Source organism: Monodelphis domestica, chromosome 2 (genome assembly GCF_027887165.1).
Source record: "Monodelphis domestica isolate mMonDom1 chromosome 2, mMonDom1.pri, whole genome shotgun sequence".
NCBI classification, from domain to species: Eukaryota; Metazoa; Chordata; class Mammalia; order Didelphimorphia; family Didelphidae; genus Monodelphis; species Monodelphis domestica.
In genome coordinates this window covers 431,426,607-431,437,771 of record NC_077228.1, presented here as the reverse complement: position 1 = coordinate 431,437,771, position 11,165 = coordinate 431,426,607, and the positions used below count along the sequence as shown (strand labels likewise).

Sequence of the window (11,165 nt, the reverse complement as noted above, 5' to 3'; positions counted from 1 at the left end):
TAAAATTTTCTAGTGTCAATAATTGTGACACTAAAAAGTCATCTTTCCCTTTTTTTCCCTAAATTTCCTGGGAATATCCATAACCACCCTCAAGACTGCTATGATGATATAAAAATTATGTATATAAAAGCATTTTTAAACTGAAAAGCAAATTTATAAGCCCCAAACCAAGCTAATAAGATGAACTTGCATCTTATTACCATGCACTAGAAATCCATTCAGTTCTGCATTCAATTGAAAGTCCTGCTACAATCAAAAAGAAACAATATAGCTTAGCATCATTAGAATTCATATTGTACCCCATCAAGAGAGATCAATACATATGTTTCCAAAGTAAATAAGACAGCTGCTCCATACTTCCATAAGTAGCCAAAAGTTATATTCCTAAAAGTCAAAATAAGCCAGTCTAAAGAAGTTTCCTATCACCACAATAGGTGCAAGTCAATAAAGATTTATTATACCTTTATTGTGTGCTAGGCACTCTATGCCTGCTCTCAAGGAGCTTATAATCTAATGCAGGAGTAAGAGATCTATAGACAAATAAACCATGATTCTAGAGGGAATGAGGTAAATACAGAGAAGCAAAAGCAAAGGGATATGAGAAATTTGAGAAGGAAGAGATGACCTCCAGATAGTCAGCCACTCGATACCTCCAAGTGGTCTATTTCCTTAATAGAGTCACAGGCATTATCATATGTTCTCCAATCACTTCCTGCTTAACATAAGACAAATGTATTCAGAAAAATTGGAAATTTAGAGAAAGGGGAGAAATTATTCAACATATCTCAAAGGCCCTTTGTCTAAACATAATTTCTCAGAAATTAGGCTCAATGAATCAATGACAAGCCTGATCAAGACAAATTCATTTATCAACAATAATTATGATTTTTTTATAAAAGGACATTATCCAGGGCATTAGATAAATCTAATATATTTTATTGTGCAACACAAAATATACATGAACTTTATTATAGAATACAATAACTTCCTTATTAATAGTGAAAATTAATTATAGATTTACACTTTGTGGCATTCATTCATTGATTGTCAAACAATAAAATTTTCACATAAAGAAAATAAATTTTATTAAAATATTTCAAATTTTACATTTTCAAAATTACAAAATCAACTAATGTCTATGTGACAGGGTATGCATATATGTGTTATATGTGTGGGAGGAATATGTCAGAGGGAACAGGTATAGTAAATATCATTTTATCTCATACCTTTTCTACTAGAAATTCTGAATGATTTCCTTATATTATGTTTCTATTTGTCTTATTATATTATATTATACAGATGCTATGTTATATAGACATGTAATATGCCTATATAATATTATTTTGTTATACACATTTTGAGATATGTAATAGAAGTATTTTAAATGTATATCTCATGTGGTACCTATTATTTATCAATTTCAACCTCTTATGTGAACTTGAATATATACTTGATTACCTTAAATCTCTAATTAGAAAAGAAAAAGACTTCTGATATTTTGTATTTTTAAACAAAAATGATATCAACTGAGAACATGCTAAAGCTATTTTTAGAAAATAGCTAAGACAAATTAAAGCCAATTGATTTCACTAAATTTCAGAGATAGATCAAAAATTCAAACTGTTTAGACATCATTCTTTCATTCAGTAAGCACTTCTGTTATGTCTCCTGTCAGAGATTGGGGGGAAGATGGGGGTGGGGGAGGAGGAGTAAAGAACAATATGTGTTGGTTTGTTGTTGTTTTTTTAAGAGTTATCACATTCCATTCTAGTGTCTAGTTTGAACTGAGTTGTTCCTTGGGCTCTTTTGGCATCCATATCTCGACCATATAACAACTTTTGAAACAGCTAAAAAAATGTTTAGCAGAGAGTGTGAGGAGGCTTCCAGAGGCTGCAGCTGGGCATCTGGGAGAAGAGAGAGCTAAGGTTGCTAGGTCTCCCTCATTGATCCCTCCACACATCCATACCACACCACCTACCTCAATCAAATCTTTGTATTTGGGATTTGGAAATACAAAAGGAAAAGGAAGAGGGGCTCTGGTCCTAATTGGGGATGCCCCATGATCCTCGGGGTACACTAGCAAAACAGATGCAAATGCATCCTTTTTAATACCATTTCCACTGACAAAATCATATGGGTTTTAGATGTTGAGCCATTTGACAGAGTGGAGGATTTAGATGGTAAAAACTCTTCTTTTCCCCTTCCAGTAGCTGTGACTGCGGCATCCTCAGAAGCAGCTGCCAGGCTGTGCCTTCTCCAGGGTTGCTTTCCAGGAGATAATAGCTAGGGGGGGGGGGGGGGGGACTGGGAAGCAGGGGGGGCGGAAGGGCTGGCACTTCCAGGGCTCTCGGGTTTGCCTGCCAGATGGTGTCAGTTGTAAGCATTTGGTGTTGGCGGTACTGAAGAAAGTGGGTCCCTTCTCCAGAGTGGCGGTTCCCATCCGTGATGGTGGAAGAAAGGCCAGTAGCAAAGGGTGCTGCTATTGGGGTCAGTCTTGGGCTGTCTCTGGTCAGAGGGAAGGTAGAGGTCAAGGTGGAAGTGGTTTGATTTGCTCATGTGTCACCTCCAGTTTCTTCCTCAGGGTACGTTGATGTTTCAGCAAAGTATTACAGTGAAGCTCAGAGAAACTCCCTTTTAAAGGCAGGTAAATGCTATATTAATGAAAATTTCAATACATTTTTTCCCTGATGTTAAGAATTTGATCCCTAGGAAAAAATATGCTTGCAGTGAAAAGACAGGAAAGGATTCAGAAAAGGAAGATGAAATATGAGTAGAACTTACAATCCATTTCTGTCTTAGACAAATGGGAGAGGAAAGGAAAAGAGGGGGGGAATTTTTAACAAACTGACTTATTTGCTTGGTAAAAGAATTAAAAATGCTGAGTCTATCCCTTTGCACAGTGCCTGGTACATATGTGCTTAAGAAGTACTTTTGTGGAGAGCAGCTAAGGGGGTGATTGGTAGAGAGCTGCAGTCAGGAGAACCAAGATTTAAATCTGCCCTCAGACACTTCCAAGCTCAGTGACCCTGGGAAAGCTGCTTAACCTTCATTGTCTAGCCCTTACCATTTTTCTGTCTTTGAAACAATACTTGTATCAATTCTAAGACAGAAAGTAAGAGCTTTTTAAAATGCTTTTTCATTTATTCATTTGCAACCCAAAGCACTTATTTACAAAAGATTAAAGAGATTCAGTTTCAAGAGAAAGGATTATTTGTATCTCATGCTTTTTCTCACAGAAAAGATTGAGAATCCACCTTCCTTAAGCCCTAATCAGCATTAGTGAGGAAATTATACAATTTATCCTTGCTAAAGGATATGGAATGAAAGAGATCAGCCTCCATTGGCTCTATCTCCAGATGATGACACAAGAAATAACTGGGATGTTTCCATAATTAAAATTTGAACCTAAGCCTGGAAACCATTCAGCTTTGTGCCTCAGGGGAGATCCTCCACAGGCATGGAATCCAGACATTGATTCATCTACTCAAACAAATGGCAAAGTGAAAAAAGCACCAACCATCATCCAACGCCACCTCCCACAAGTGAGGCAGAGATCAGTGTAGAAGTTTTATGTGGTCCTGTGGGGACCTGTCCTGTCCAATAGTCATGTCTTTAAGGCAGGCACAGGGAACAAAATGGTGCTGATGAGAATGGATGAGTCTTTCAAGACATTTGATGATTTCATAGTCAGGGACAGCAAGACTGGTAATATTTAGGCCCATCATCCGTGAAACCACCTCCCTGAAGTCCACCAGCTAAAATATAAAAAAGAAATAAATTATCATAAGTGGTTAAAAAAAACATTGAAAATGCAGAGAGAGACAAATAAAATCTGTTCAAGGACTGTGCAAAAATAAACAAATTAAATGCACTGAACAAATTTACCTTTAAACAAATTGATGAAGATAAAATTCATTTTTAAAATATCTTTTCCTTTATCCTATTTTCTTTTATTTAAAACAAACTTATCATTAGTCCAATTCTCCCTCTCAGCTATCACACTACAACTCCAAGTTAAAAACAAAGATGCATAGGCAAATAAAATGAACCCCCACATTGTCCATATCAAAAATGTGTCTCATTTTGCATTGAGTCCATCATCTCTGAGACTGTTTCATCATTGATCCTCTGATAATTCATCATTGCAGTGATGAGAGTTCCTAAGTCTTAAAATTGTTTCCTATTCCCTTTTTCACTGGCTTTTCCCCTCACCTCCTAATTGTCAGGTCTTTGCCTTTGTCCCCTTGACAGCCCCGCTTCCTCTCCTGGTAGACGCACTGAACAACTTCAGGCATTACCTCTAAGTCTCTCCCGGGAGTTGTGAGGAAGGAGACGGAGGGAAGATTCCTTGACCTGTGATTTCATTAGTAAGAGGAACTTCCAGTGAGAAAACTCCCACGAAAGTAAGTGCCAACTTCTCTGCAAGGAGTGGTTAAATAGTGGGTCACACAGCCAGTATGGGTCAATGGTAAACTGTGAACGCAGATCCTCCTGACTCTAAGACTATCTATTGGCTCGCTCTGCCAGGCTGACTCTTTTGATCTCATTAGAGAAAAACTGAATAAAATGATTATGTTCTAGTACATAATAAAATTCTAGAAAAGAAAATTAAACAGGAAACTATCTGAGCACTTGGAAAGGGCCCTGAACTTAGGGCTGAAAGGAACATTAGAGACCATCTGGCACCATGTCCTCATTTTACAGGTGAGGAGGATGAATCATAGTGTGGCTCGTTTTCCAAAGGTTACATAGGAAGAAAGTAATTTCCACTACAGAGGTGATTGTTACAAGACATGGATTCATTAGGAGAAGATCACGGGGCAGCCAGGTAGCACAGGGGATGGAGTGCCAGGCCTGGAGTCAGAAGGACCTGGCCTCAGACCTTTCCTAGCTGTGTGACCCTGGGCAAGTCAGCTGGCCTAGGTCTTGTCCCTCCTCTGTCTTAGAACCAACACTAAGGCAGAAGGTATGGGTCAGGTTTATTGGTTTGTTTTTTTTAAAGCCTTGCTAAACTAACCTCATTTGTGTGTCTCTGTGTGTTTTTAAATAATTATTAGGCTAAAAAACTAATGAGGGGGCAGCCAGGTGGCTCAGTGGATTGAGAGCCAGTCCTGGGTTGAAATCTGGCCTCAGATACTTCCCAGCTGTGTGACCCTGGGCAAGTCACTTGACTCCCAGTGCCTAGCCCTTACACTCTTCTGCCTTAGAACCACAGAAGGTAAGAGTATAATTAAATAAAGAAAGAAATGAATGAATGAATAAATGAGTAAATAAATAACCAAACAAACAAATGAATGAATGAATGAACAAACAGATAAATAAACAAATAAATGAATAAATTAATGAATAAATAAATGGATGAATGAATAAATAAATAAATAAATAATAAACAAGTAAATAAGTAAATAAATGAATGAATAAAAAATTTTTTTTAATTTTAAAAAATAAAATAAACTAGTGAATAATGGATTCACATCAACTTAGAGGTCTGTTGCAATACTTCAGAGGTCTGTCTAATAATGTTCAATATTAATTTATTCAACAAGCATTTATTAAGCATCCACTGTTGTAGGTATTGGGAATATAAAGACAAAAACAATGGCTGGCATATGTTGAATATTTAATAAATGCTCAGTAACTTATCTTATTTCTACTGAGGGAAAAACAACACATACCTAGAGAATACAATGTAAAATACACACCATGTAGATATGAAGTAGTTTCCAGGAATAAGCCACTAAACACTAAGGGGACCAGAACAGGCTTTCCAGTTGCCAAGGCTTCTTGATTCTTCTTGCGCATCTCTTGTATCTGCCCCCATCTCTCTACTAACATGGCTACGTCTTTCGTTCCAGCCCTAATCATCATTGATTCTGGCTTTTGGACTAACCTCCTAATGCTATTTTCTGCTCTAATTCTCAACCATCTCAAATTTATCCTCCATTCAGCCGCCAAAGTGAATTTTTTCTAAAGTATAAGTTAAACCACAGTATTCCCCACAGTACACCCCAGCGACTCTCTATTACCTTGAAGATCAAGTACGCACCCTTCCGACCTACCTTTCCGGCTGGATAATTATGCATTATTTCCTTTTACACACACTACGGCCAACCAAACTGACCCTCTTGCTGTTCTGCATCCATGACTCTCCAGATTCTATCTCTGAACCTTTGTGTTGGCTGCTCCCCATGCCTGAAACATGCTCCCTTCTCCCTTCTCCCTTCTGCACAAAATCCCTTGTTTCTGTGGAATCACAGTGCAGTCCCACCTTCAACATGAAACCTTGTGTAGTATTGATTCTAAGACTGAAAGTAAAGGTTTAAAAAAAATCCCAAAAAGTGTCATGACTAAAACAATTGAACAATGACAATGTGTGTGTGTGTGTGTGTGTGTGTGTATGAATAGTGATATAAAAGGGTTTAACAATTTGGTTTTGGGTTTAAGATAAGATCATCCCAATTCCCTTTCCTTCCTCCCTTCTCCTAAAATAAACTGTTACTTTGTTATATTTATAGTTTCTATCCATTATTTTAATATGCCTATTTTAATAGGTATAGGTCTTCATGTATGTATATGTATATGTATTTTGGCTCTCTCTTCCTCTGTGATAGGACTTTCTTCATAGCCTCTCCCTTAGCTCCTTCCTTTCTGCTTTCTTTTCAAACTAGTCAGGTAGCAAAGAGGTAATAATAGCTCCCAGTTACTACTCCCACACTGTTATTAGCTCATTTGGATGCTCAGAGAAACCCAAAGGGATGCATTCTGTCTGTTCTGAGAAACTGATCACTTTTCTCCTTTGAATAGGAGACTTCAGACAGAATTATTCCACTCAGAGATATTGTAAACTTAAACCTCTTTTCCATCTGAATCCTTTCCAGTTTATCCTCACTTATGCATCCAAAGCACAGCTTAACAATTAACCAATATTTTAATAACAAAGATTTAGTTGATCCAACTATTCTGGAGAACAATTTGGAACTATGCCTTAAGGGCTTTAAAAGACTGTCTGCCTTTTGACTCAGCCATAGCACTGCTGGGTTTGTACTCCCAAAGAGATAATAAGGGAAAAGACTTGTACAAGAATGTTCATAGCTGTGCTCTTTGTGGTGGCAAAAAAATTGGAAAATGAGGGGATGCCCTTCAATTGGGGAATGGCTGAACAAATTGTGGTATATGTTGGTGATGGAATACCATTGTGCTAAAAGGAAAAATGAGCTGGGGAATTCCATGTGAACTGGAACAACCTCCAGGAAGTGATGCAGAGAGAAAGGAGCAGAACCAGGAGAACATTGTACACAGAGACTGATACACTGTGGTACAATCGAATGTAATGGACTTCTCCATTAGTGGCAATGCAGTGATCCAGAACAATTCAGAGGGATTTACAAGAAAGAGCACTATCCACATTCAGAGGAAGAACTGTGGGAGCAAAAACACAGAAGAAAAACAACTGCTTGATCACATGGGTCCATGAGGATATGATTAGGGATGTAGACTAAACCATCACCCTAGTGCAAATGTTAATAATACAGAAATAGATCTTCATCAATGGCATGTATAAAATCCAGTGGAATAGCTCGTTGGCTCTGGGAGTGGGTTGGGAAGAGAGGAGGGAAAAAGCATGAATCATGCAACCATGAAAAAATATTCTAAATCAATTAATTAAATAAAAAATTTTAACAAAAAAAAATTATTTAGGCAAACTGTGAGGACTGGCCTTTTGCTAGGTCCTAGCAGATAGATGTGACTCCATGTTTGACCACTCATTGGCCCACCTCCACATCAGAAAGTTTCTATGTGCCTAATAGCTGGTATAGTCAAAGTGCCTCTCTCCTTACAAGAGCCATGGAAAGCAAAGGGGTATGAGAAAAACTTTTTCCTGTGGATAAGAACAGTAGTTCTCCTGAATTGACATGTCCCTGCCCTAGATCACTGATCTAGGAGATCCATATCACTTCCTAGGATGGTTTAGCTCTGCCTCAAACACCCTTCGCAGCTCTGGTCCCCCTGCTCTCCCTACCTACAAAGTCTGAACATTAGCCCTCTACTTGTTCTCTCCATGTGGCTGTGGAAAACCACAGTCCCTTGCCCTGCCCCTTTTCCAGCAGCACTGCCGAAGTCAAGTTGGGGGATCTCCTTAGCCTACCCAGAAAGTACTGTGAGCCAGATATAGCTTTGGGAAAGTTCCTATACTTTGTCAGTCCTCCTCTTCCACCCCCACCCTCAACTCACACCAGCCTCTAAGATCAAGTGGTTATAGCTTCAGTTATTTATATCGTTAAGCTAATAATAATTTGGACACACTATATCCACATACACATGAATATGTATATATATAAGATATATATGTATGGCACTAGAAGAATGGTGGTACCTTCAGCAGTAGTAGAAAAATTGGGAAACTGGGAGAGTTTGAAAGGAAAAATAAGGAGTTTTTATAGATATTCTATTTGAGAAGCCTAAGGAACATCCAGTTGGAAATGCAAAAAGGAAGTAGGTGATGCAAAACTATATTTCAAGATAACGTTTAGGGCTGGATATAAAGATCTCAGAGGCAAACATAGAGAAATGATAGTTTGACCCATGAAAGCTGATTCAGTCACCAAGAAAATGAGTGTTGAGTGATAAGAGAAAAAAAAAAACCTCAGGACAGAGCCCTGGAGTATACTTGCACAAGGAGACTGTAGCATGAATGATGATCTAGAAATGAAGACTAAAAAGGAGTAGATAGACAACAGGAGAGAGACATTTCACAAAAATCCAGGTATGGGAATATCTTATTGCAAGGGGTAATTAACAGTATCAAATGCTGCACACAAGCTAAGAATGAGGACTTAGTCAAAGTCTTAGGATTTGGAAATTAAAGACTATTGATAACTTTGGAGACAGTAGTTTTCATTAAATATCAAAATCAAAAGTCAGATTATCAGGAATTAAGACATGATTCGAAGGCAAGAAAGTAGAGGAAATGGATGTAACTTTTTCTAGGAAGTCATGAAAAGGAGGAGAGATGGAGAGATATATGATAATAGCTTGATGAGATGGTACAATCAACTGAAGGTTTTTTTAAGGATGAGTGATTTGGACATGATTATGAACAAAATAAAAGAAAAGAATAAGAAACTTGCATAAAATAAGGAGAAATTTCAAGCTGAATGAGGGTATGATCAAAAGGACAAACTCAAATGAGATAGGAACAACTGAAGGACCAAAGCAAAGAAATTAACATCAGCAAAGAGAAGAACCAACTTATCTAATTACTTAGATGAAAGTTTTTGATGGCATATTTATCACACTTGTGGATAAGTTGAAACTGCCAGGGATATACTGGATGATAAAATAAGAATCCAAAGGTGGTTACAAATTATAACAAAACTAGCAAGATTAAATTCAATTGCAAAAAATTTAAAGTTCTGCACTTGGATTCATAATTCAACTGTTCAGGTACAGTATAGGGGAAAAGACAGCTAGAAAATGTGAAAAAGGCCTAAGGATTTTAGTGGACTAAGAGTTCCATAAGAAACACCAGATAATGAAATAGCTTATCCTAGCTGACAGGATAAAGTTAGACCCCATTGTTTCACTGTGGCATGGGATAACCCTGGGCTCCCAAAAGCTATATGTATAGAACTTAAGTTATAACAGATTCCACCAAAGTGGAAAGGTTTCCAATACAGATGTTATAACAATCTATGTCTGGTATCTAAGGGCCAACCCAGATAACTATTAAAAAGGTTGATTGGTAATCCAAATAGAATACTGTATTATCCATAGTGAAGGAGGCAATACTTCTACTGTATCCCAGCTCTAGTCAATTCTGTTTGTTTCTGGGTGCCAAATTTAAAGAAACAGGCAAGAGAAACGGGAACGAGAACACAATGATATAATCAAGGAGATGAAAGGACTTGAAACTCTGAAATAGAATTGGTTAAAGAAACTGGGGATGTTTAGTTCAGAGAAGATTTATGTGAGGCATGATAGCTCTGTTAATATACCTTAAGGGCTGCCATTTTAAAGAGATATTAAGTTTATTTGCTTGGTCACAGACAATAAATACAGAAATACAGTTTGATGATACAACTAAATCCTATAAGGAACAAAAGAGTGGTTTGTTTAAAGACATCAATGGGAATTTGTATGGGATATGTCAACCAGTTTAGAATATTTTTTAAGATACATACAGAATATAGAAATAAGGCAGGTAACTAAGGATAAATAAAAACAATGGCATGGTACTTTAAAAAATATATCAAGAGAACTAAGGCTGAGAATGATTTGAGACTATTGAAGAATATTAAAGATAAGAAAGGGGACTTTTTATTTCTGATCTTCAAGATAAAGGTCAAAGAAGTGATAGAAATACTTACTGAAGTAGATGGAGTAGTGGAATGGAAAAAAAGTTGAACTACTCATATCTTATTTTGCTTCTATTTTCTTTAAGTCATCAAGTCTAAAGAAACTAGATCTGAGGGTTCTGATAGAATAGATATGATTCCTAAATTATAGCTGGGGGTCTTTAATAGAGGTGTCATAAGACTGAAAATGTTGGCCTTATTTTCAAAAAGAAGACAAAAATCACTTCAAATCATAAGCAGATGAAAGAAAGAAATTTTAGTTCCTGAAAAAATACAAAGAAGGTATTATTGAAGAGGTGGTTACTGAGTATTTAGAAAGGGAAGCAGTGATGACTAAGAGCCAATATGCATTCATCAATAACAGCTCATGCCAGACTTACCTCATTTCTTTTTTTGACAGAACAACTACACTAGTGAAAATGCCATAGATAATAGCATACTTTGATTTCACCAAGATTTTGATAAAATTTCTCATGATACCTTTCAGACAAGATGAAAAGATATGGACTACATGATCAATAGTTCAGATAAATAGATTCAAAATTGGTTGTTTGGATTTGAGAAGAATGATTAATGGATAGTTGTCACCCTGGAGAGATAACTGGTGGCAATCCCCTAGTGTCCTGTTGTTCAATATTTTAAGCAGATTTCATATAAAACTTAAAATCCACTGTTATATTACAGACAACTAATAGTTTGTTCTCTGTGTATAGTTGTTAGATTTTTTTAATAAGTATGGATCTCATTTAAGAGATTCTGTAACTCTCTGGGGCTTAATTTAATCATCAAAATGTTATCCCATATCAGGAA

At 36.9% G+C, this 11,165-nt stretch overlaps 1 protein-coding gene across 4 annotated transcripts in view; it reads right to left on the bottom strand.

Annotated features, from left to right (window-relative positions):
• Positions 1-332: 332 nt before the first annotated feature.
• Positions 333-11,165, bottom strand: part of CCDC170 (coiled-coil domain containing 170) — a 171,754-nt gene continuing 160,921 nt past the window's right edge. For 3 of the 4 annotated variants that reach the window (XM_056818943.1, XM_007484753.3, XM_007484754.3), the window contains one exon: positions 333-3,755. In XM_056818943.1, the coding sequence (XP_056674921.1) occupies positions 3,555-3,755 (201 nt within the window). In that variant the 3' untranslated portion in view covers positions 333-3,554. The remainder of the gene's footprint in view (positions 3,756-11,165) is intronic. The other variant, XM_056818942.1, reaches the window with a different exon arrangement.